This window comes from Thamnophis sirtalis, unplaced genomic scaffold, assembly GCF_051295495.1.
Source record: "Thamnophis sirtalis isolate CommonGarterSnake01/CBP01778 unplaced genomic scaffold, rThaSir2_p1.2 scaffold_3, whole genome shotgun sequence".
In the NCBI taxonomy this organism is placed as follows: Eukaryota; Metazoa; Chordata; class Lepidosauria; order Squamata; family Natricidae; genus Thamnophis; species Thamnophis sirtalis.
Window position 1 is genome coordinate 24,383,728 of NW_028261383.1, and position 27,154 is coordinate 24,410,881.

At 47.3% G+C, this 27,154-nt stretch overlaps 1 protein-coding gene and 1 pseudogene across 2 annotated transcripts in view; both read left to right on the forward strand.

Annotated features, from left to right (window-relative positions):
* Positions 1-23,021, forward strand: part of LOC148047640 (uncharacterized) — a 54,942-nt pseudogene extending 31,921 nt beyond the window's left edge. Inside the window, exons 2-3 of the transcript XR_015696154.1 lie at positions 13,586-13,718; positions 17,692-23,021. The product of XR_015696154.1 is annotated as an uncharacterized LOC148047640 (transcript). The remainder of the gene's footprint in view (positions 1-13,585; positions 13,719-17,691) is intronic.
* On the forward strand, positions 14,180-15,845 carry LOC148047642 (uncharacterized). Its single transcript, XM_087708097.1, has one exon. The coding sequence runs from the start codon at positions 14,180-14,182 to the stop codon at positions 15,626-15,628; it is 1,449 nt and encodes a 482-aa protein (XP_087564223.1). The 3' UTR covers positions 15,629-15,845.
* Positions 23,022-27,154: the final 4,133 nt, after the last annotated feature.

Genomic DNA, 27,154 nt, shown 5'->3' on the forward strand with positions numbered 1-27,154 from the left:
TTGGGGTCCTGAGCCCCAACTGCTTAGCCAGCCTACCAGGCAGCAGGAAGACTCGGGAAAGATGGAGGAGATGGCGAGCACTGATGGAGCTTGTGCAGGGGTTGCTGAAAGCCTACAGTAACCCTCCTTGCCACAGCAGGTGACTGCCGTGCTTCCCTGCCTTCCACATTGCCTTACTGGCAGTCCACCATGCCTGCTTGCCTTCTGAGGTTGGCGTCCAGCCCAATCTGGCCAGTCATTGGGCGGACGGCCCTTGGTGGAAATGCAGACCCTGTGCTGGAGCCGAGAGGGGTGGCGGAGATCCTGTGGGATGGCAAGCAGACATACCGAGGCTGTTGCACATGCACCCACTCCATTTCTGCAAAGGCAGAGTCCCGCCCGTCTCTGCTGCAGGTCAATCCAAAGAGGGGAGGAGGATGCTGCAGAAAAGGCTGCCTCCCACCCGGGCCCCATGTGCTGCTCATGCCAGTTCAGCAGGGCTTCACGGGGATTGAGGGCAGGAGCGGTTTGGCACGGTTGTTCCCCAGGCAGCAAAGCAGACCGAATCAAAAAGGATGAAGGGGATCTTCGGTGGAGCTGGTAAGGGAACAACCCCTGGCTTATTGAGTCTAACCATGGTTTGTTTGTTTGTTTGTTTGTTTGTTTGTTTATTTATTTATTTATTTATTTATTTATTTATTTATTTATTTATTTATTTATTTATTATTAAAATTTATATGCCGCCCAATCCCGAAGGACTCCGGGCGGCTTACAAAAGAAGAAGAAAAAGAGAGAAAAAAATAATAAGAAAAAAGACAGTTTAAAATCATAAATCCACATGCATTCATTCTAATCGGGGCTGGACCACAACAATGAGGTCAACAGCCCCAGGCCTGCTGGAACAGCCAGGTTTTAACAGCTTTCCTGAAGGCCATGAGAGTGGGTATGGTCCGGATCTCTGGGGGTAGCTGATTCCAAAGAGTCGGAGCAGCCACAGAGAAGGCTCTCCTCTGGGGGCCTGCCGGCCGACACTGTCTGGCTGACGGCACCTGAAGGAAGCCCAATCTGTGGGATCTTACTGGCCACTGGGAGGTATGTGGCAGTAGGCGGTCTCGGAGGTACGCTGGCCCTAAGCCATGTAGGGCTTTAAAGGTAATAACCAACACCTTGAATTGTGTCCGGAGACCAATTGGTAGCCAGTGCAGCTCGTGGAGGACAGGTGTAACGTGGGTGTACCTCAGTACACCCAATATCGCTCACGCGGCTGCATTCTGGACTAGCTGCAGTCTCTGAATGCTTTTCAAGGGTAGCCCCATGTAGAGCGCTTTGCAACAATCCAGCCTAGAGGTGACAAGGGCGTAACTAACTGTTTGAGGTGCCTCCTGATCCAAATACGGCCACAATTGGTGCACCAGGCGAACCTGGGCAAAGGCCCCCCTGGTCACAGCCGACAGATGATGATCCAGTGTCAGCTGCGAATCCAGGAGGACCCCCAAATTGCGGGGCCTCTCTGAGGGATGTAAATTTTCACCCTCCAGGGTTAAGGATGGACTGTCTAGGCTGTCCTTCGGGGGCAGCATCCAAAGCCACTCGGTCTTATCGGGATTGAGCACAAGTTTGTTCATCCCCATCCAGATCCTGACAGCTTCCAGGCAACGGCACATCATGTCCGCCACTACACTGAGCTGGCACGGGGCAGAAAGATACAGTTGTGTATCATCTGCATATTGGTGGTACTTTACCCCGTGCTGTCGCATGATCTCACCCAGTGGCTTCATGTAGATGTTAAATAGGAGGGGGGACAAGACTGAACCCTGTGGCACACCACATTTGAGGGGCCTAGGGGTCGACCTTTGCCCCCCCCGGCCAACACCGACTGCGACCTGTCAGAGAGGTAAGAGGACAACCACCGTAAAACGGTGCCTCTCACTCCCACCTCTCCAGGCGTTGCAGAAGGATACCATGGTCTGAGAGGTCAAGAAGCACCAGGATAGAGGAATGTCCTCTATCCCTGGCCCGCCAGAGATCATCGATCAGGGCGACCAAAGCGGTTTCCATGCTGTACCCAGGCCTGAAACCGGACTGAAAGGAGTCTAGATAATCCGCTTCATTCAAGGTCCGTGGTTGATGGGTTGATGGGTGGAGGATAGACCCACCCTCACTTTGTCTCTAGGACTATTACTTCGGAGAGAACTGGGCGCGGGAGACCAATAGTCTGTCGCCTTTTCATCGCCATTATTTGGCTCGGGCACTACGCCTTCCTCCCTCGCCTACTCCCTCCTCTGCTTTCTGGTCCGATCCAGATCACCAACGCGGACACGAGGGCCTCCCCCCTTGCCATTCCGGCTGCTGCTGCTCGGCCATGGAGTCCTTCGATCCCCACCTTCGTCGAGAGCCTTGAATGCCACTCTGTATTTGCAATCTTTGCAGAAAGGGAAAGCGGAGGACGAAGAGGACGTGGGTAGGGAATTTGCCCTCTTCACCCCAGACCGGGGTGAACCCCCCATCCACTTTAAAATGTAGAACTTTGTCCCTCCTACTGGACTCAGCGGAGGAGAAGCTCCTGAGCGCAAAGACTTTCCTCTCTTGTACTATTACTAACTTGTTTAGCGCAAAGCTGCGCCAACCGCCTGACGGCTCAAGAACGGCGCCCAACTTTGCTGAGTGTAGGAGTGAATGTTGGTATGGATGGCTGAGAGAATGTTCCCACGTGTTTTAGACTTAAATTTTAAACTTTTATCTTGTTTTTGTATATCTTAACATTTTTACTATTAGTGGGGTATGCATGCGCAGAATGTCTGGCCGGAGTGTATGAGGGGATTGAGAGTGCGACCTGGTGCCCCCTCCACTGAGTGCAGAAGCAGAAGTGGATGGGGGCCTGGACCCGCCTCTTGTCCCAGAATGTGTGGTTTGAATGGCCTGCCGGGGAGAACGGAGGCTACGGGAGGGGAGGTGGGGCCGACGGGTGCGGGGATGGGCCGGTGCATCCCGGTCATTGTTGGGAGAGGCAGGTTCGACGGGAGCTATAGGGCTAGCCATTACCAGGGAAGGAGGGTTCGCTACGTTACAGCGATCCCCCCTTCCGGCCCTATCAGCTCCACTCCAGGACCAGATGGTGAGAGTTCTCAGGGCCCTGGTCTCAGGCTGCTGTTGCTAAATGCCAGGTCTGTGATTCATAAAGCTCCCCTCGTCTGGGACCTAATATTAGATGAGAGGGCAGACCTGACATGTATTACTGAAACCTGGCTGGGCCATGAGGGAGGAGTCCCCCTCACTGACATGTGCCCAGAAGGTTTTCAGGTGCTCCACCAGCCACAACACCAGAGAAAGAGGTGGGGGAGTGGCAGTCATAGCAATAGCAGCAATAGCAGTTAGGCTTATATACCGCTTCATAGGGCTTTCAGCCCTCTCTAAGCGGTTTACAGAGTCAGCATATTGTCCCCAACAACAATCCGAGTCCTCATTTTACCCACCTCGGAAGGATGGAAGGCTGAGTCAACCCTGAGCCGGTGAGATTTGAACAGCCGAACTGCAGAACTGCAGTCAGCTGAAATAGCCTGCAGTGCTGCATTTAACCACTGCGCCACCTCGAAGATCATTAGTTCCTCGTAGGATCCCTGCTCCGGAGCTTGTTGGGTGTGAGTCCCTGCTGGTGAAGTTAGACCTTGGGGGTCAAATGGGTTTGTTGCTAACGTACCTACCTCCCAACAGCGTTACAACAGCCCTCCCTGTGCTCCTCGAGTCAGTAGCCGAGCTGGCGATTGAGTTCCCCAGGCTTATAGTGCTGGGGGATTTCAACCTGCTGTCGCTCGGCGAACGCTCTGACAGGGCACATGAGTTCATGGCTTCCATGACAGCCATGGACGTGACCCAGGTAATTCAGGGTCCGACTCATACAGCGAGTCACACGCTTGACCTCATATTTCTCTCGGAGCAGTGGAGACGTGATCTAGATTTGAAGGGCATTAAGATCTTGCCCTTGTCATGGTCTGATCACTTCCTACTGAGGCTTGACTTTCGGAAACCAATCCCCTACTGTAGGGAGGGGGAGACGACTAGGTGGTTCCACCCTAGGCACCTGATGGACCCTATGGGATTTCAGATGGCGCTTGGTGAGATACCTGATTCTCTCGCCCATAGTCCAGCTGAGTCTTTCGTCGCTGCTTGGAATACAGCTGCGGCGGAGGCTCTAAACCAGATTGTGCCTTTACGACCTCTCCGCGGCAGTGGATCCAGGAGGGCTCCTTGGTTCACTGAGGAACTCAGGGAGATGAAGCGCCATCCGCTGAATCGCGCCCAGCCACCTTGTTCAGGATAACCCGCTCCCTCCTGAAAGGGAGGGACGCGGATGAACTTTTATAAGGTAGAGCTGAGGAATTTGTCCAGTATTTAACGGATAAAGTCGCTCAGATTCGGACAGACCTGGACTCCAATTGCACGGTACCAGCCGAGGTACCGGGGGAAGGTCTTGAGTGAATTTTATGGAGCGAGTTTCAACTTGTCGCTCCTGAGGAAGTGGACAAGGCCATGGGAGCGGTGAGTGCCTCCTCCTGTATACTGGACCCGTGTCCCTCCTGGCTGGTCTCGACTAGCAGGGAGGTTACACGTGGCTGGATCCTGACGATAGTTAACACCGCTCTCCGGGAGGGGTCCTTCCCGCACCTCCTAAAGGATGTGGTGGTGAGACCCCTCCTGAAGAAGCCTTCTCTGGATCCCGCCATTTTGAGTAACTATCGTCCAGTCTCCAACCTCCCCTTTGTTGGGAAGGTTGTTGAGAAAGTGGTGGCCTTTCAACTCGGATGGTCCTTGGATGAAACCGATTATCTGGTTTCCTTTCAGTCCGGTTTCAGACCTGGTTACAGCACGGAAACTGCTTTGGTTGCGCTGATCGATGATCTCTGGCGAGCCAGGGATAGGGGTCACTCCTCTATCCTGGTGCTTCTTGACCTCTCAGCGGCCTTTGATACCATCGACCATGGTATCCTTCTGCAACGGTTGCGGGAGGTGGGAGTGGGAGGCACCGTTCTTCGGTGTTTCTCCTCCTACCTCTCGGACAGGTCGCAGTCGGTGTTGGTCGGAGGGCAGAGATCGACCCCTAGGCCCCTCAATTACGGGATGCGCAGGATTCAGTCCTGTCCCCGCTCCTATTTAACATCTACATGAAGCCACTGGGTGAGATCATACGCCAGCACGGGATTAAATATCATCAATATGCAGACAATACACAACTGTGGGCGGCTTCAATTGTATACTGGACCCGTGCCCTTCCTGGCTGGTTTCGACCAGCAGGGAGGTGACATGTGGCTGGATCCAGACGATAATTAACACCTCTCTCTGGGAGGGATCCTTCCCGCTCCTCCTAAAGGATGCGGTGGTGAGACCCCTCCTGAAGAAACCGTCTCTGGATCCAGCCATTTTGAGCAACTATCGTCCGGTCTCCAACCTCCCCTTTGTAGGGAAGGTTGTTGAGAAAGTGGTGGCCTCTCAACTCTGGCGGTCCTTGGATGAAACCGATTATCTAGATCCCTTTCAGTCCGGTTTCAGGCCTGGTTACAGCATGGAAACTGCTTTGGTTGCGCTGATCGATGATCTCTGGTGAGCCAGGGATAGGGGTCAATCCTCTATCCTAGTGTTCCTTGACCTCTCAGCGGCCTTTGATACCATCGACCATGGTATCCTTCTGCGACGGTTGCGAGAGGCGGGAGTGGGAGGCACCGTTCTTCGGTGTTTCTCCTCCTAGGTCGCAGTCGGTGTTGGTTGGAGGGCAGAGGTCGACCCCTAGGCCCCTCAATTATGGGGTGCTGCAGGGCTCGGTCCTGTCCCCCCTCCTATTTAACATCTACATGAAGCCGCTGGGTGAGATCATACAACGGCATGGGATTAAATACCATCAATATGCGGACGATACACAACTGTGTCTGTCCGCCCCGTGCCAACTCAGTGAAGCGGTAGAAGTGATGTGCCAGTGCCTGGAGGCTGTTAGGGTCTGGATGGGAACGAACAAGCTTGTACTCAATCCCGACAAGACTGAATGGCTATTGATGTTCCCTCCCAAAGATTGGCTAACTATTCCATCTCTCAGTCTGGGGGGGTGAAATTATATGCCCTTCAGAGAGGGTCCGCAATTTGGGAGTCCTCCTGGACCCACAGCTGACTTTAGATTACCATTTGTCGGCTGTGACCAGGGGGGGTTCTTTGCCCATGTTCACCTGGTGCACCAATTGCGACCCTACCTGGACCGGGAAGTACTTCAGATAGTCACTCACGCCCTCATCACCTCAAGACTGGATTACTGTAATGTGCTCTACATGGGGCTGCCCTTGAAAAGTGTTCGAAGACTTCAGCTAGTCCAGAATGCAGCCGCACGAGTGATTGTGGGTGCACCTAGGTGCACCCACGTTACACCTATCCTACGCGAGCTGCACTGGCTGCCCATTGGTCTCTGGACATGCTTCAAGGTGCTAGTCATTACTTATAAAGCCCTGCATGACATCGGACCTGGGTATCTGAGAGACCGCCTCCTGCCAATTACCTCCCAAAGACCGATTCGATTGCACAGGCTGGGCCTTCTCCAGATTCCATCTGCCAGCCAATGTTGGCTGGCGATTCCCCGGGGGAGACCCTTCTCTGTTGCTGCTCCGGCCCTCTGGAACGAGCTCCCCGTGGAGAGCCGGACCCTTACTACCCTCCCGGCCTTCCGTAAAGCTACTAAGTCCTGGCTGTTCCGACAGGCTGGGGGCTGTTGAAGTATCCAGCCCCGCTTCAATTGTGAATGCTGTGTATTTTTTAAATTGTTTTATTGTCCTATTTATCCCCCTTTCCCTGTTTTATTGTGAGCCGCCCGGAGTCCTTCGGGAGTGGGCAGCATACAAAACTAATAAAACACAAACAAACACAAAACACAACAGAGAACTCACACAGGAGAAAAAGCCTTTGAATGTTCTGATTGTGGAAAAAGTTTCATCGAGCCTGGTGACACACAAGAGAACACACACAGGAGAGAAACCATATGAGTGTCCAGACTGTGGGAAAGATTTCAGTATTTGGACTAGCCTTCTAAATCATAAACTTATACACACAGGGGAAAAACCATTTGAGTGTCCCGAATATGGATAGTGCTTCAGGAAAAATTCCACCCTTATTGCACACAAGAAAATCCACATGAGGCACCAAGTGATGAGTGTAGAAAAGGTTTGAATTTCATTTCTAAAGTCCCTTTGTAAGTCCAACTGAGAAATTGACTATTTAATTGGACTACAAAGAATTTGCCTAATTTTTTGTTGGCAAATATGTAATGGTATTAAACGGGAAGGAGGAAAGAAAAAATGGCAACATATTAGTGTGATAATGCCTATCTGGTCATTAGCAGCAGGACTTGCTGGATATGGGTAGTTCTTGGGTTACGAATGTAGTGGATCCTGCCCATTCCATCTGAAACTTGAGAAGTTGTGGGAATGAATCTCGTACATTGAACGACATCACTCCCTGCTTTCGCCCACATGTTCATTGCTTTCTTGCTCCAGATCAGCTTGACAAGGCATCTGGCGCCAGGAAAGCAGCCCTGAGAGGCTGTGCGTGACATCTTAGGGTTGCTTTCTCATTGGCAAATGTCCTGTAGGCATTGGCAGCCCTTTGCAAAAAGCCTTTGCCTGTAGAAACAGGACCTTGGAGGGACACACCCACTCCTCCCACGTTGGTTGGTGCCAACAAAGGGACTTTGCAAAGGGCTGCTGAGGCCCTATAACAGTGCAATCTTCCAGCGAGGAGCCAATGTCACGACGAGATGGTTGTGTGGTCTCAATGCTCTGAGACCATAGCCAATACTTTTGCCACTGGGTGGTCCAAACAGACCTAAACTGTCCTGAAGAGATGGTGAACAGGAAGAATACGTCTTGCTGATCTCGGGGATATCACAAAATCCTTGAAAGAAGCAAGAGAAGTTCTTCAAGCTAGTGACAAATCTTCCAGCAGGCATTGGCAAGGAAATGGCAAATGGAGGGAAGGCCTGAAAGACTGAAGTCTTCCCTCCATTTGCAAACGTCCACGCCTCAATTCACAGAGAATAGATCCCTAAAGTGTGATATTACTCAAGACTACTGACCTTGCGTGATCTTGCGGTACGTTAGGCCTCTGTCCTCTGAATGCAGGCAAATAAAGCACAACAGAGAGATCTTTCCAAGGTAAGTCACTCTCCACAGGCAAAATGCCTGTGAAGACTCATCTGGGGGTGGGGTGGGGGTTGGGAGAATAGGGGTGAATATAACAGAGCCTCTGAAGTTGTTTGTTAGGATGAACAACAGCCATGGTGCTCCAGTATTCATAATTTCGGGATTTGTTTGTAAATGCTGGGGGGAGGGAGGGGCTTATCGTGTAACTTTGAACATTTGCTAAGAGAACACTTGTAACCCAAGGATTACCTGTATTTATATTTGTAGAAATTGTAAAAATCTTTTTGGAGTGGTCGCTGCCAAGGATTTAGGATCGAAGAGTTTCAATGGGTAAGAGACTAAAGGAAGCCAACTTCATTCGTGCTGGCCAGAGATGCTTCCAAGGGCACCCATGCTAAATGTCTTATGCGTCTGTAACTTTCCATACACAGAAGTTTTCATTAGGTCAAAGAGAGGAAATTCCGTAACCAGCAGAGCTAGAAAAGGGGGGCTTGGGAAGAGGAGATGACTGTCTATATATGCTGAGAGAAATGTTTCCAAAAGGCATTTCAAAGGGTTGGAAGAAAGATTGGTAATACAGATGTGCATACATAAATGTATCAAAGTTGCCCCACTCTTTGTTTGATACACATTCCTTTTTTTAATTCAAAATTTTAATTAATAAAATATGCAAAACAAACTAAAACAATTGATACAGAGAAGCAGGAAAGGAGTCGAAAAAAAGAAAACATGATATAATGCACCTTCCGCCTTTTTCTCCGTTGAGAAATTGTCATCACCCATTCCTCTTTGGAAATTACCTCTGCTCAGTTTACCAGAATAAAATCTTCCTTGGAAATAGATCCTGTCCTAAAGTCCATTCCTCACAGTAATCCAGTCCAACATTTCTCTTTCACATTGTTCATAGGAACAGGGAGGTTTTCTCTATGCACAGGTAGCAAGCAGCAAAGCTTTAATGAATACATCATATCGGCAAAGATGAGGGCAAAAGCAGATCTATTTCCCATGCAAATGCACATAGTTAACATTCAAGTTTTCCCTCCCTGCTATTAGGCCAGGACACATTGTCCAATGGAGACTTCTAGTGTTGTTGTGAGAAAGTCTTTTTTGGCTCTGGTAAACCTGCCGAAACGTCCTTGGTTCCCATGGCTGGCATCGATGTCTGGAGCTTTGTTCTATCTCCCCCTTCTGTCGCCCCATAGTTTTTTTTGCAAACTGAGAAATGATAATAGTTGCAACAGCAAAAACGCCATTTGAAGCTTGACACACTCTGCACACTGGATTTCACAAAAGCATTGGCAGCCCTCTGATCAGCCCTGACCTAAAGCAGAACTGCAGCTTATATATCTTGGGTGTTCTACATTACAAAGATATAAAACGGGTAGGAACCAACTTGATGTTGGAATTTTTTTGATTATCTCATTTAAGAGACCTCATTATTCTAGGAGAGGAGTCGGTGCTAACTTTCTACACTACATATTTCTCCACTCCCGAGATTTCATTCCATTGGTGGTACATGCTTTAAAACTGGTTCTCCTTCATATTAGGGTTAACTTGTGATTTTGTAGACATGTTCTTTTCTTGGAAACAATATAGAACTGATAATGCCACTGCTGTCCTCTGTGATTTTTTTAACTTCCATACCTAGCAAACAAAACATAAGATTTTGTAGTGGTGCACTATCCATTTATAATCCTGACACAACTGTGTTTAAACTAGGATTTTTTAAATAACAGCTATCGAGCCCTCTTTGGGTTAGTCAGTTTTATAGACCATCCTTGCTTACCACTTACTACTCAGCCTTCACAATTACACTGGTACTGAAAAAGTAGACTTACAAGCATTTCTCAAAGTTGTGGCCATCACAGTTATTTGGGGGCAGCCCTGGCTTGCAATTACAATAGTTGCTGAGTTCCACAGTCATGGAATCGCCATTTGGAACCTTCACAATTGACTTCCAAGAAACAAAAATGACAGGAAGTTGTAAGTCACAGTAATGGTACATTGCACTGAACGGAACATGGTGATTTGCTTAATGACCACAGCTGCAACAGATATTGTAAGTTGGCATGGTTATGTGGTCTGTGTACTGTGAGAAGCAATCACAAACCCACCCACCCCGAGAATAAAATGTTTTGGGGAATATTAAAGAGAGGCAGAATATTATATTTACCCAAAGGAGAAATGGAGAAAAGTATCTTCAGAGATTTTGTGCCCATTAAGAAATCCAGGCCAGCCTATTCACAAAGAAAAAACCTTCAGCTCCAGTTGATGGGATTAAAATTTGCCTTCCCCCACCCAAATTCTAAGGACAGGATTTTTAAGGACCTTTTAGGATACAATGGATGGAAACTGATCAAAGAGAGATTCGAGGAATCGAAAAGGACCTGCTGCCATGGAATCTCTGAAAACATCTTCCAAATACCTTGATGGAGATTGGACAAGTGTGCGTTTCCACCTCCTGTCGCTAGATGGCGGTCAGGCAACATCTGTGCCTAGAAAGCCATCTACACCATGCTTGCGTTTAAAAAAGGAGTTTTAAACCATTGCTAGAAAGGATAGGAGGAGAGAAGCGCAGAGGAACTTCCTCTTCCGGATGACTCATGGGAGGAAGGAGGTGTGCTGGGCGGCTCTTCCAAGTTTGAAGTTTAATAACATTTGTATGCTGCCCAATCCAGAGTCGAAGGATCGAACCAGCAGCTGGAAGGTGAGTGGAGGGCAGGTGGGAGGAGAGTCCTGGAGCAAGTCGGGCTCTTCGGTTCCCTCCACGGCCTGGAAGCAGAGAAGCAACTGGGCTGAAGCATCTCAGCTGCTGCTGCTGCAGGTTCCTTCCCTCCCCGAATTTAAGCCCACTGGTGCCGCCCGCTGTGAAACTGGTGGCTGCAATTTTCCTTCTGGTGGAAAGATTGAAAAAGTCTCTTAAATTAAGGTTGATTCTTTGGGAATGGCTTCCCTCCAGAGGTTGTGGGTGCTGCCATCACTGGAGGGTTTTCATGGGAGATTGAACAGCCGTTTGTTGCTTGTGCTGATATGCTGTGCTTGATTTTTGTCAAACATGTCACTGTGCATTATGGTCTGGTCTGTGCAAACGACAGTGTTCCAGAAGTCCTGTGATTTTTTCAGATGCAACTTTGCAAATCTCAGCCATGTTCCTATGACCTTTTTAGAGAGAAGAGCAACCCTTCCAAACGAATCAGAGTTGTTCCGTTTTTTTTCTATTTGCACTGTCATGAATCTTGATATTTAACATGCTAACTGAAGCCTGTAGAGTCTGATATATAACCTTTTTTAAAAAAAATTGCTCTGCCCATTGCATCATCTGGCCTTGGGATGGATTTTCTTGGATGTCCACTCCTGGGAAGATTGGCAACGATCACATTTTTCGGAGTATAAGACACACCAAGGTTTTCAAGGGGCTAATTAAAAAAGGTAGGTAGATAGAGTTAGAGAGAGTGAGAGAGAGAGTGGGTAGGTAGGTAGGTAGATGGCGCGAGAGAGCGAAATACAGTAGGTAGGGAGAGAGATTGCGTGTGTAGGTAAGTAGAGGGATAGAGTGAGAGTAATAGAAAGAGAAATACAGTAGATAGGTAGGGAGAGAGAGGTACGTACATAGAGGGATAGAGAGAGAGAAATACAATAGGTAGGTAGTGAGAGAGTGTAGGTAGGTAGGTAGACGGATAGAGAGAAATAGAAAAGAGAGAGAAATACAGTAAATAGGGAGAAAGGGTGGGTAGGTAGGTAGGTAGGTAGGTCGAGGGATAAAGAGAGAGAAATACAGTAGATAGGTAGGGAGAGAGGTAGATAGATAGAGGGATAGAGAGAGAGAAATACAATAGGTAGGTAGGGAGAGAGTGTGTGTAGGTAGGTAGTATCCAAGTGTATTTATCCATGTGCTGGAGAAGGAAACAGCTGACAATCTGCAGCACTTGATCAATGTAATTCTCATCAATCGGTTAAAGAGCTTTTGGAAAAGAAAAGTTTTTGCACAATGCAAACCTCCCCAAAACAGTCCATTTTTCACGAACATGGGCCCTTTTTTTCAAACAAAAGGTAAGGACAGCGCTGGGGGGGCTTGCAGAGTGCTCCGGGGTGGCAAAAACGAGCAAAAAATGGCTCGTTTTTCACGAAAACGGACCCATGTTTTGTCAAAAAAACTGCATACATAGCCTTATAGAGTACTGCTGGTGGGGGAGCAAAAATGGGCCATTTTTTGCTTATTTCTGCCCTCCCCAGCCCCCAAGAGCTCTCTGAAAGCTTCCACAAGGGTATGCATGACCATTTTGGTGAAGGGGCGGGGCTTCAGAAGGCAAAAATGTGCTATATGATGCTGATGATGCTGATGATCAATTGATAGGTCAGAGTTTGCAGCAGCAATCACATCAATTGATCAAGGGCACTTTATTAGCAGCACTTGGCTGTCACTGTGGCGCTCCATCATTGGAGGCTTTTCAAAAGACACAAGAGAGTGATTTGTCTGAAACGGTATAGGGCAGTGATGGCTAACCTTTTTTAGCTCCCATGCCAAAAGCGGGGGTAGAGCAGTGGGGATCATGTGCGGGCGTGCCCACACCCATAATTCAATGCGCGGAACATCCCCACGCATGTGCAGGCAACCAGCAAACCACCCATCGCTTTTGGCACAGTTTTTTCTCCCTCCCCAGGGTCCAGAGGCTTTCTAGGAGCCTGGGGAGGGTGAAAACAGCCTCCCCCCTCCCGGAGGCCCTCCAGAAGCTTCAGGAGCTTCCCTGAAGCCTCCAGAGGGTGAAAAGGGAACTATGGGGAACCCGGAAGTTTGGGAATGATGACTTCCGGGTTCCCCATGGGTCCGATGAAGCCTCCAGGGGGCTAAAAGGGATCTACGGACAAACTGGAAGTCACTTCAGGGAAGCCTCCTGAAGGTCCCTGAATGCTCCGGAGGGTGAAAAATGGTCCTACGGGGAACCTGGAAGTTCAGGAAATGGGAACTTCCAGTTTGTCCATAGCTCCGATTTTCAACCTCTGGAACCTTCAGGAGGCTTCCCTGAAGCCTCGGGAGGCCAAAAACCGGCCCTACAAGCAAATCAGAAGTGGCAATCACATGTATATGGTCTCCTGCTTTAGCAGGGCTTGGATTAGAAAACCTCCAAGGTCCCTTCCAATTCTGTTATTCTCTATACCATAGAAATCAAAGAGGGTGTAGTTTCTTTTTCACTGGACTGTATTTGAAAACAACCCTTTGCGCTGCTAAGAATTCATTGATTGACCCAGTCAACAAGCGAATTTCATCATTGAATGGATCTGGGTAGTCTTCCGTGTGTCAAATGAATAATGATTAATGTAAAATTATTGTAGCTTTGTGGCATGTTTGCTTTTTCATTGTAACATAAGCTTTTTTCTTTTTTTCTCATCTTCTGCAACCATTTTATGCATAATTATACACTTTAATTTGAATCCTATAGACAAAGAGGATGGCAATATGAGCACGCTGAACAATTGAGGAAAACAAGCAACATTGAAAAGGAAAACAAATCAGTCCAGAAATCAAATGTTTTCCACCTCCTCCAGAAAAACACACAATTCTTCACCTTCCGGGTAAGAGAGAAAAAAGAGAAAATAAAGAAGAGATTTCTATCTGGAGAAAGTAGAGTATGCAAAACTCAAGTATATGTTACATGAAAAGTCAAGGGGGATTATTGTTCTTTTGAGCAAAAAAGGGAAATATCTAGAAGTTACTAGGCAGAAAGTGGGGCAAGCCTCACTCTGGAAGGAAGAATATCACCACTAAATCAAAGCAGCACTAAACAAGGGATCTTCCATAATTTTGATCTCCCCAGGAATATGAGTTGTGGAAAAGCTCCATAGACGTGCCTGTTGTGCGAAAGATACAACTTGCAACTCATAGCTGATTATGCCTGAGAGGAATCCAAACTGGAGAAAACTGGAGAATGTGGCAAAACCTTTGGTCAGAACAACTCTGTTGTGATTCAGGGAAGGATCCACATAAGAAAAAAAGCCCTTCAAGTGTTCCCAATGCAGTAAATTTTTTAGCGAGCATGGCAACATGGACTCATACCAAGATGAAACAACCCTTTGAATGTCCTGATTGTGGGAAAAGTTTCAGTACCAATTCGACCCTGGTTCAACACCGGAGGATTCACACGGGAGAGAAACTATTTCAATGTCCTGATTGTGGGAAATTTTTCAGTCAAAATTCCAAACTCGTAAGACACCAGAGAACTCACACAGGAGAAAAACCCTTTGAATGTCCTCATTGCGGAAAAAGTTTCAGTCGGAACTCTTTCCTTGTGGCACATGAGAGAACAGGAGAAAAACCCTTCGAATGTTCTGATTGTGGGAAAAGTTTCAGTCAGAACTCCACCCTGGTGAAACACCAGAGAACTCACACCGGAGAAAAACCCTTTAAATGTTCTGATTGCGGAAAAAGTTTCAGTCAGAATTCCAACCTGGTGACACACCAGAAAACTCACACAGGAGAGAAACCATATGAGTGTCCAGAATGTGGGAAAGATCTCGGTAGTATGACTAGCCTTCTAAATCATATGCTTATACACACAGGGGAGAAACCATTTGAGTGTCCTGACTGTAGGAAATGTTTCAGTCAGAATTCCCAACTGATTACACATCAGAGTGCTCACACAAGAGGGAAACCGTTTGAATGTCCTGATTGTGGGAAAAGTTTCAGTCAGAACTCCACCCTGGTGAAACACCAGAGAACTCACACCGGAGAAAAACCCTTTAAATGTTCTGATTGCGGAAAAAGTTTCAGTCAGAATTCCAACCTGGTGACACACCAGAAAACTCACACAGGAGAGAAACCATATGAGTGTCCAGAATGTGGGAAAGATCTCAGTAGTATGACTAGCCTTCTAAATCATATGCTTATACACACAGGGGAGAAACCATTTGAGTGTCCTGACTGTAGGAAATGTTTCAGTCAGAATTCCCAACTGATTACACATCAGAGTGCTCACACAAGAGAGAAACCGTTTGAATGTCCTGATTGTGGGAAAAGCTTCACTCAGAATTCCAGCCTGGTGACACACCAGTGGATTCACACAGGAGAAAAACCCTTTGAATGTCCTAATTGCGGAAAAAGTTTCAGTCAGAACTCCAGCCTGGTTGCACACCAGAGAACTCACACAGGAGAAAAACCCTTTCAATGTTCTGATTGTGGAAAAAGTTTCAGTCAGAATTCCACCCTGGTGACACAGCAAAGAACTCACACAGAAGAGAAACCATATGATTGTCCAGACTGTGGGAAATATCTCAGTAGTGTGACTAGCCTTCTAAATCATATGCTTTTACACACTGGAGAGAAACTCTTTGAATGTCCTGATTGTGGGAAACGTTACAGTCAGAATTCAAACCTGGTGACACACCAGACAACTCACACAGGAGAAAAACCTTTTGAATGTTCTGATTGTCAGAAAACTTTCAGTACCAATTCCAGCCTGGTGTCACACCAGAGAGAAACCATTTGAATATCCTAATTACAGAAAAAGTTTCAGTCAGAATTCCAGCCTGGTGACACACCAGAGAACTCACACAGGAGAGAAACCATATGAGTGTCCAGACTGTGGGAAATATGTCAGTAGTATGACTAGCCTTCTAAATCATATGCTTATACCCACTGGAGAGAAATCCTTTGAATGTCCTGAATGTGGGAAATGTTTCAGTCAAAATTTCAGACTTCTGAGAGGTTTTTTGTCTTTCAATTTGCCAGAGAGTTCTTTATGGATCCAGTAGAGGGCACTTTAAGTCCTGAGTGGTCATCATCTGAATCGGTTTCACTTTCTCCCATGGAAGAGGAGGGTTCCTTCTCCTGGCCTGGAGAAAGGACATCAACACCTTCCACGCTTTCCAGGGCAGTTTCACAGCGTCTCCCTAGTTGCCAGCCAGGTTCCTCCCTACCAGCCAGGGTCAGTTTTGGGAGATGTCTAGCGTAGCAGTTGGGTTCCCAATGCCCCTCCATTCCTTCTTTTGGTGCCTCCTCAGACCTCCCCCGCATGTGCACCAACAGCTCACAAAACTCCTGTGTGTACTCAGCCTCAGGCCTCCCCTCCTGGGTTAAGGGTTTCATCCTGTTTTTCGCCTTTTGATTTAGGGGGGGTCATCAAAACGTTTCCTCAAGGCAGTCATAAACTCCTTGTAATCCCTCAGCAAGGGGGAAACATCATTATGCAAGGCTACCATCCAGGCAGCCGCTTTTCTTTCCAAAGCCATAGTAACACTTCTCACTTTGGCAACTTCCGATGAAAAACCTCCCCAAACTCCTGCATGTAATTCCAAACTTGTAAAAAAAAAACCCAGTTCTTTGGGATCTCCTCTGTACTTCACTCCAAGTGGAGGAATCTGAGGCAGGACGGTTGGCCTTGACCAGGTCCAAACATCGGCCAATAACATGATCAGAAGATGGTGAGAACAAAACTCCCTTTATGACAATTATCTTGAATGTCCAGTCCTAGGAAGATTGGCAACTGTCTTAAATGTTTCCTCTTCTGAATAATCTTCCTCAGTGTAGAATGATGGATTTTAAATTACCGTATTTTTTTGAGTATAAGATGCACCAAGACTTTGAAGAGGCAAATATTTAAAAAAGGTTTTGTACTCTGCAGATCACCCAAACATGGCCCTTTTCTCGCAAAAACTGGGCCATTTTTGTATCCAAAAAAGGGGGCATGCACAGACTTTAAGGGGCTTATAGAGTGCTCCTGGGGGCTAGGGGAGCAAAAATGAGAGAAAAACGGCCCATTTTAGTTTATATCTGCCCCCGCCTGCTCCCAGGACCACTTTGGAAGCCTCCTAAAGGCTATGCACAGCCATTTTGGTGAAGGGGGCGGTGTTTCAGGAGGCCAAAAATGTTGTATTTACTGTATAAGATGCACCCAGATTTTCACCCTTTTTTGAAGGAAAAGGGTGCATCTTATACTCCAAAAAATATGGTAACTGGAAATGGCCTTTTAAACCTTCCCAAATTGATGTACAGCAACAATTGCTTCTCTAAGATCATTGCTGAGGTCTTTAATCTTTGGCATTGTCTTAACACACACCTCAATGTCAGAGACTAGGAAACTCCTACATTTTGGCTTTTGTAGATGTAGTCTCTATCTCTGACCTGTGTTGCAACGTGAATCAATTAAATACAGTCTGACTGAAGTACTAATGCAAATATCTGGCATATTTCATGTTTCAGCTAACCATGAAAACATTAAGTTTGGATTCAAAGCAAAATTGTGGTTGCATGTTTGCATTTCTATTTTTAGTGTTTTTAAATTTTATAACACCTGTGTTTGAAAACAACCCTTTGCACTGCTAAGAATTCATTGATTGACCCAGTCAACAACCAATTTCTTCATTGAATGGATATTTGAACTTGGATCTGGGTAGTTTTCCATGTGCCAAATGAATCATGATTAATGTAAAATTATTGTAGGATTGTGACATGTTTGCTATTTCATTGCAATATAAGCTCTTTTCTTTTTTCCTCCTCTTCTGCAACCATTTTATGCACAATTAAAGATACACTTTTATTTGAATCTTATAGACTCTGGAGACTGAGGATAACAAGCAACATTGAAAAGGAAAACAAATCAGTCCGGAAATCAAAGTGTTTTTCATTTCCTTCAGAGAGCCACACAATTCTCCAATTTCCTCAGCAGGTGAGAGAGAAACGAGGGAAAATCAAGAACAGATTTCTAGCTGGGAAACGGAGAGTGTGAATTCAAGCATATATTACATGAAAGGTCAAGGGAGATTATTTTTCCATTCAGCAAAAGAGGGAAATATCTGGAAGTTACTGAGGAGGAAAAGGAGAATTGGAAAACCACATGGAGCAGACAGTGTGACAGGCATTGCTCTGGGAGGAAGAAAATGGCTTGAAACAAAACGACAAAAAAACAAGGGACAGTCCATATTTTTGATCTCAGGAATATGAGTTGTGGAAAAGCTCCATAGACGTGCCAGTTGTGTGAAAGATACAACTTGCAAATCACAGTTGATTATGCATGAGACAATCCAGACTGGAGAAAAGCCATACAAATACTCTGAATGTAGCAAAACCTTTAGTCACAACAACTCCGTTTTGTTTCATGGAAGGACCCACACAGGACAGAAGCCCTAAAAGTGCTCCCAATGTGATAAATGCTTTAGCAAGTATGGCAATGTGGACTCACACCAAGGAGAAACTGTTTGAATGTCCTGAATGTGGGAAATGTTTCTGTGATAAATCCAAGCTGGTTACGCACCAGAGGACTCACACAGGAGAGAAACCCTTTGAATGTCCTGATTGTGGGAAAAGTTTCAGTCAGCGTTCCAGCCTGGTTACACACCAGAGGACTCACACAGGAGAGAAACCCTTTCAATGTTTTGATTGTGGTAAAAGTTTTAGTCAGACTTCCAACCTGTTGGGACACCAAAGGACTCACACAGGAGAGAAACCCTTTGAGTGTCCTAATTGTGGAAAAAGTTTTAGTCGTCATTCCAGCCTGGTTACACACCAAAGGACTCACACAGGAGAGAAACCCTTTGAGTGTCCTGATTGTGGGAAAGGTTTCAATACCAATTCCAAGCTGGTGACACACCAGAGGGTTCATACAGGAGAGAAACCCTTTGAGTGTCCTGATTGTGGGAAAAGTTTCAATACCAATTCCAGTCTGGTGACACACCAGAGGGTTCACACAGGAGAGAAACCCTTTGAGTGCCCTGATTGTGGTAAAAGTTTTAGTCAGAATTCTAGTCTGGTTAAACACCAGAGCACTCACACAGGAGAGAAACCCTTTGAGTGTCCTGGATGTGGAAAAAGTTTCAATACCAATTCCACGCTGGTGAGACACCAGAGGGTTCACACAGGAGAGAAACCCTTTGAGTGTCCTGATTGTGGGAAAAGTTTCAATACCAATTCCAGTCTGGTTAGACACCAGAGGGTTCACACAGGAGAGAAACCCTTTGAGTGCCCTGATTGTGGTAAAAGTTTTAGTCACTATTCCAGCATGGTGACACACCAAAGAACTCACACAGGAGAGAAACCCTTTGAGTGTCCTGATTGTGGGAAAAGTTTCAGTACCAATTCCAACCTGGTGATGCACAGGAGGACTCACACAGGAGAGAAACCCTTTAAATGTCCTGAGTGTGGAAAATGTTTCAGTCAGAGTTCTAGTCTGGTTAAACACCAGAGCACTCACACAGGAGAGAAACCCTTTGAGTGTCCTGATTGTGGGAAAAGCTTCACTAACAATTCTAACCTGGTGATACACAGGAGGAGTCACACAGGAGAGAAACCCTTTGAGTGTCCTGATTGTGGGAAAAGCTTCAGTAACAATTCTAACCTGGTGATACACAGGAGGAGTCACACAGGAGAGAAACCCTTTGAGTGTCCTGATTGTGGGAAAAGTTTCAATACCAATTCCAAGCTGGTGACACACCAGAGGGTTCACACAGGAGAGAAACCTTTTGAGTGTCCTGATTGTGGGAAAAGTTTCAATACCAATTCCAGTCTGGTTAGACACCAGAGGGTTCACACAGGAGAGAAATCCTTTGAGTGTCCTGATTGTGGGAAAAGTTTCAATACCAATTCCAAGCTGGTGATGCACAGGAGGACTCACACAGGAGAGAAACCCTTTAAATGTCCTGATTGTGGGAAATGTTTCAGTCGGAATTCTAGTCTGGTTAAACACCAGAGCACTCACACAGGAGAAAAACCCTTTGAGTGTCCTTATTGTGGGAAAAGCTTTAGTAACAATTCTAACCTGGTGATACATAGGAGGAGTCACACAGGAGAGAAACCCTTTGAGTGTCCTGATTGTGGTAAAAGTTTCAATACCAATTCCAAGCTGGTGACACACTAGAGGGTTCACACAGAAGAGAAACCCTTTGAATGTCCTGATTGTTGGGAATGTTACAGTCAGAATTCCAGCCTGGTGAGTCACCAGAGGACTTCAAATGGTTTCTGGACCCTTTCCAACAGGTGTCTCCAGGTTAGCAGTGCCCATATCACTGTGAAAGCCTCCTTGTCCCATGCAGCCCATCGTCTCTCTGTGTCTGTGAGCTTGCGGGAGGTGTAGGCGCAGGGTTGTAAGTTTCCTTAGTTGTTTCTTTGGAGTAGCACTCCTCCCACTGCCATGTCGCTGGCATTTACCTGGATCACGAAAGGTTGCTTCAGCACTGGCTCCTTTGCAAACATTTCTTTTAGTGTCTCGAACGGTTAGGTCCAATGGTAGGGGTTGTCTCGGACGAGGTTTCATGGGTTCCCTGTCTTCAGGAGGTCTGCCAGGGGTTTGGCAATCTTCATAAAGGAGGGGATGAATTGCCTGTAGACGTTCGTGCAACCTAGGAAACTTTGTAGTTGTCTGGGTGTGCGAGGGGATTGCCAGCCTAAGATGACTTGCACTTTGGCACATCTCTATTCCCTCATTTGACACTCGGTAACCCAGGTAGTCTAACCATGCACGGTGGAATTCACATTTTGATACCTTGACGTATGGCTGCCAGAAGTTTTTCCAGTACTTGGCGGACCAGGGGTACGTGGTCATTCATGGTCTCAGTGTAGATAAGGATGTTATCTAGGTAGATGAGGACCCCATTGTAGAGGTGCTCATGCAACACCTTGATTATCAACTCCATGAATACCACTAGGGCCCCCTGCAGTCCCAAAGGCATCATTTTGAATTGAAAGCTGCCTTGGCCAGATGAGACAGCATGTCCTTCAGGAGGGGGAGTAGGTATAGGTTGTGTACGGACAACCCCATTTATCCCTCGAAAGTCAACACATAATCTCATGGTTCCATCTTTTTTTTAATAAACCCCGTTGCTAGGATTTTTTCTATGTATTTGCACATCTCTTGCATTTCCCGGGGCGTCATGGTATACAGTTTGGGCCTGGGCAGTTTTGCCCCGGGGATGATTTTGATGGCACAGTCTGTCTCCCGGCGGGGAAGGCAGAACATTGCACTCGGCGTTGCTGAATGCTTCTCCAAGGTCCTGATATTCTATTGGAATCAGTTCGGCCTCTGAGATTTTGTCGGATGTGGTTGCCAGTTGTTCTGTAGGCTCTCTTGGGGGTTTCCAGCGTGGGTGGTGTTTCTGCTTGCTGGTGTGGGAGGGATTGGGGGCCCTTGATCTCCTAACTCTGCGGGTACCCCCTTGCCACCAGATGGTCGGTCCCTACTTGTCTAGCCAGGAAAGTCCCAGTATGACTGCATCTGTCATTTTGGGGACTATTATGAATCAAATTACTTCCCAGTGATCCGCTAGTTCTAGCCTCACTGGTTCAGTTAGGTGAGTTGCATAGGCTCCTCCCATTTGAGACCCGTCGACCTGGTTGAACCAGATTGGGTGGGCCAGTCTTTTTGCTCTGATCCCCAGTTTCAGGACTGTGGTTAGGTTGATCAAACACCTTGTGCAGCCTGAGTCTATTAGGGCTTGAAAATTCCACTGGGTTCCGGTTTTGGGGCTCTGAGGCGTATTGGAAAAAGGAAAGGGTGAATTGATTCACTCACCATTGGGTCATTTTCTCCCTCGTCCTCGTTGTCATATGTTTCGGGCAACTGGTTGTCATTGCCTGGGGTTCCACCACTTTCACCGGGGGGGGGGGGGAAGGGGCGTCTGCAGCCTGGAGGGCTTTCCCAAACTTGTTGGTGGTCCATTTGGGGCCTCGTTCTGGTCGTGCCCCAGGCGGTGGGTCTGGCCTTGGTTTTGGGGCTGGGGTTGGGCATGCAACTGCCATGTGGCCCATCCCCTCGCGTCTGTAGCATTTTACCGGAATTCAAGGGTGGGCTGGAATCGCGGCCTGCTGTGGTGCTGTGGTTCCCCGCCAGCTTGATGGTTTCAAGTTGGGTTGATCTCTCTATTGTGTGTCCAGTTGCTTTCTCCTGTCGTTGGTGCGCAGCCCGCTGTCGACTTTTGCTACTCAGAACCACTCGGAGAGTTGATTTGGGATGTCGCAGTATGCAGTTACCTGAGCAATTTGCTTGTCCAGGCTTGTTCTGAAAAAATACACCAGCAGCCGCTCTGGTAAAGTGGGTAGCCTTCCTATGACCCTCCTAAATGCATGGATGTGCTCTCTGAATGGACAGCCTCTCTGCTTTAGGTTGCTGAGTTCCTCTTCCGCATATGAGTCCTCCACCTCCTCAAATCTGGCCTCTAGTAGTTGCAGGAAGTCATCTATGTCTTGCAGTTGGGGGACTCTCCTCTTGTGGATGGCGACTAGCTATTCCCTTGCTTCTCCCTCTAGACCCTCTGCGATGGAATTCACCATGGTTCTGGGGGATGGGTAGAAGTGCCCATAGCGTTCTAGGTGGATATCAGCTGAATCAAGGAATAGGGCTACCTGGTCTGAGTCTCTGTCAAACTTTCCCCTGAATTGGGGTGGGTCATTCAGCCCTAATCCCCCAGCCTCCTGTCGCGCTTGGTATGCTTGGGCCTGATATGCCTGGTCATCTTCTTTACCCCTAGTTCGGAGAGAGGGAGAGGGTTGCCTGCTCTTGGCAGCCTGCCTGCTGCGTGGGAGAGGCTCTGGTTGCCGTTTTGGGCTCTTTCTCCTATCAGGAGGGGGAGGGGGGCTGCACTCCAGTCTGCATCTCTTCTCCCCAACAGGATCAGATGTCCCTCCCCTCTCTTTTGGGCAGCATGATGGCCCCTCATCAGCAAGGGTGGCCTGGTCAAGACCCTCCTTCAGTTGCTCTATTGCACGCCCTAGGGATTCCATCGGTTCCACCACAAATGCGCGAACAACAAAAGCACGCCTGACTAAACTGCGGTGACAAAACCGCGCCGACAAAACCGCGCGACGAATGAGCGACGAATTAGCCCTAAAGCGCGCCGACAAAAGCGCTCCGACAGAAGCACGCTGTAACGTAATCCTAAACCTAACCCTAAACCTAACCCTAAACCTAACCCTAAACCTAACCCTAAACCTTACCTTAACTTAAATCGCTCTTCTGTCGGTGCGCTGTTGTCGGCGCGCTGTTGTCGGTGCGCTGTTGTCGGCGCGCTGTTGTTGGCGCGCTTTTGACATCGCGGTTTTAGCGCCGCGGTTTTGTTGGTGCGCTTATGACGTTCGCGCTTTTGTCGGGTCACAATTCCATCAGCCTGGCTTGTTTCCAGTCCCACCCCCAGTCCACCCTTGCCACCTTGCTTGAGACCCTTCCCTGTATCTGGGGACTACGGCAAGGGAATTCCAGTTCAGCTGCTTTAGGGGTTGATTTTCAAAAGTACTCATCTTTTCTTGCTTCTGCTGCTGAGAAAGACATCGCTGCTTGGCATTGCTGCATACCTCCTGCTGTAATCAGTCTTTTTCTCCAGCCTCCTGTTGCCTGATTTTCCCTCCAAGCACCCCAAATATTGGGGGAGTGTTCGGAGAGCCTGGGATTCAGGAAACCCGGAAATCGTAATAGATTTTTTAAAAGTCAGTTTCGGCCCTCTGTGAAGTTTCCAGAAGACGACCTAATCATTTATGAGCCTCCAGACAAAGTTGAAAAGAAACCCAATCATTTATTAGGATCGACATTCTGGCGTGGACTCCTGTGGAGCCGAAACTGCTTTCGTTTAATTGCGTTTGAACTTTACCCCCTGTATCTCCTCCCTTCTGTCCTGCATCATAATACATATTCTCCAACTAGGCTGTAGACATGAGACCTGACTCCGGCGAAGCCATGCATGGAATTTCCCCTTCCATGCCATGATAATAGTTATGGCAATGCTTTAGAAGTTGACACTGGCATTGCGCAGCTCCTGGTCCAGACCGTCCCTGGAGTAGTGGACCAGGAAGTGTTTGGGCCAGTGCCGCAAGCCTCCAAAACTCCACAACATACTCTTTAGCTGGGTGGTTATTTTGCTTAATCACCTTCATCTCCGCTTCTGCTTAATGACCGTGGGCCGAGTCCACAAATCTCAACCTTAGTTCCTGCAGGAAGTCATCTATGTCTTCGAGCTCCCCATGTCATGGAGCTGGGTCACCCACTCTACTTCTTCACCCTCTATGTTATTGACCGTGCTGAGGGTGGTGATGGCTGCAGACTGAAACCAGAGATTTCTGCTTTTGCAGGGCTGAGAGGAAAAGGGGAATGATGAACAGGCCCTCCAAGGTTGCCCGCCCCTTAACGTTTTTCCAATCAAATTCTCCCCCCAAACAGAGGACCCTCCCACCCAAATACTGCAGGACAGAGTAGCCCCAAAACTGGTTAACATGTGGGGGGGGGGGGAGGCTGTAGCAGCTCTGCTGTGAATGGAGGGAGAGAAAAAAATTGGATTCTATCTGCTGCAGCACTTAGCGTTGAATGCTGTGACAGAGAGAAGCCTAACTTTTCCCCCTTCATTCACAGTGAAGCTGCTGCTCCCTTTATGGTCCCCCCTGGCCACATCCCTCCCGGAGGTCAAATTACCTGAAAGGGACAGGCATGCTGCTGCAGCTCCCTTCCAAGCTGACTCCGAGTCCCTTCCCTTTGGTGCAATTAACAAATTCTTGCACTCTTGGGAACTTTTTCTATACTGTGCAAGGGTTTTCCGTGTATACAACGGCTGAGAGATGCTTACAGTGGGGCACAATTTGGGTCTACCCTCCACCTCAAGGAAAGGTCCATCAACTATGGTTAGACTCAATAAGCCAGGGGTTGTTCCCTTGACCAGATCCACCGAAGATCCCCTTCATCCTTTTTGATTTGGTCTGCTTTGCTGCCCGCGGAACAACCGTGCCAAACCGCTCCTGCCCTCAATCCCCGTGAAGCCCTGCTGAACTGGCATGAGAAGCACACGGGGCCCGGGTGGAAGGCAGCCTTTTCTGCAGCACCCTCCTCCCCTCTTTGGATTGACCTGCAGCAGAGACGGGCGGGACTCTGCCTTTGCAGAAATGTTGCGGGTGCATGTGCAACAGCCTCGGTATGTCTGTTTGCCATCCCACGGCATCGCCGCCACCCCTCACAGCTCCAGCACAGGGTCTGCATTTCCACCAAGGGCCGTCCGCCCAATGACTGGCCAGGTTGGGCTGGACGCCGACCTCAGAAGGCAAGCAGGGATGGAGGACCGCCAGTAAGGCAATGTGGAAGGCAGGGAAGCACTGTAGGCTTTCAGCAACCCCTGCACAAACTCCATCAGTGCCCGCCATCTCCTCCATCTTTCCCGAGTCTTCCTGCTGCCTGGTAGGCCGGCTAAGCGGTTGGGGCTCAGGACCCCAAATAAGCAGCTCCAAATGGATCAAAAAGTTTCCTGACATTTTAGTGAAGAATTGGTTTAATGCCAGGGTTCCGAGTAATAGATCCATCGCAAGCAAACCTCAGAGGCAGGTAAATTCCTAAAAGAATATCTTTATTGGAAATATCAAATTGGCACAAATCTGGTTAAAACCAACTCTGAGGGACCCCTTGTTTTCACCTAATTAAAAGTTTTCCTCTCAATCCCAAACAGTCATATACCCCAATCACTGCAGCGTCTGCTGGTCTGGGGACATCACTCCTACTTTATCTGGCCAGGTATGAGAACATTCTTGGTTCTCAGGAGAAAATATTTTATTATGACTCCACCATCCCAGCTATCTCTAATCCCCCCTCCTACTTCCTTGCGCTAATGCGGCAGCACTGATGCCTCAAAATGGCTTCAACCGGATCAGCTTCAGGGTTGACAGTATTTGCTTATGAATAGAGCTATCTATCTCTTTGTAAGTGCTGACATCATCTGAGGGCTATCAAAGAGTGTAGGGGATGCTTTCCCCCTGTAGGGAAATATAATATTCTGACTTTTAAATATTTCTTCTAGGAGAGGAGTGGGGGCTAAGTTTCTCCAGGACATATTCCTTCACTCCCCAAATTTTATTCCATTGGCGGTGCATGCTTTAAAACTGGTTCTCCTTTATATTAGGGTTGTTTTGTTATTTTATGGGCATGCTCTTTTCTTGTGTTGTAAGAAATGTCCATCTGGATTCAGTTCCAAGTGGGGAGAAAGACACTGGAAACATAGACGCTGATTGGAAAGATGGTTTTAATAGTGAAGCAGAACCATCAAACATGTGTGATTCTGGGTAGCTGAACACTTGGTTTGATGAGCACATGGACTTTCATACAGTTTCTTCTACAGCATTTTGAAATTTGGAGGCTTGTTTTGTGTATTTTGTTATTTGATTTTAATTACCATATTTTTCAGAGTACAAGACGCCCTGGTGTATAAGACGCACCAAGATTTTGAAGAGGCTTTTTTTTTAAAAAAAAAAAATTGCACTCTGCAGACCTCCCAAAAATGGCCGGGTTTTTTTTTGCGAAAACAGGTCCATTTTTTGTAAAAAAAAAAAAAAAAAAAAAAAAAAAAAAGTGGGGAGCATGCATAGCCTTTAGGAGGGTTATAGAGTGCTCCTGGGGGCTGGGGGGGGGACAAAAAGAGGCAAAAATTGGCCCATTTTTGCTCATTTTTCCTCTCTCCAGCCCCCAGCAGCACTCTGGAAGCCTCCTAAAGACTATGCATGGCCATTTTTGCAAAAGGGGTGGGGTTTCCAGAGGCTGTATTCAGTGTATGACGCACCCATATTTTCACCCTCTTTTTTGAGGGGAATTAGGTGCTTCTTATACTTTGAAAAATATGGTAGTTGGTCTCCCAAAGACCAGCAATGATTTGGGGTTTTTAATCTTGTTTAGCAAATGTAATTAATCCTAGATGCTGACTTCCTTGGGGTTCTATTCCTGTCTTGAATGGATTACCAAATATGCATTTCTAAAAGTTGGCCCTTTGTTTCTCCTTGGGGCAGAGAGCTGAGGCTTTGAGAATCTTTATAAACATGTTTCTCCTTTAGGGAAAATATAATATTCTACCTTTTTAATATTTCCTAACATATATCATTCTTCTAAAGGGGGGGGGGGTGTTGCTAACTTTCTTCACTTGGAAACAATATGGAACTGATAATGCCACTGCTGTCTTCTGTGATTTTTTTAACCTCTGTGGGAAGGGAACTTCACCAAGACAGTGTTGCTTTAGGAAGACCAGTACAGCCCATAACCAAACTGGAAGTCACTAGAATAACAAAGCCAGGATAC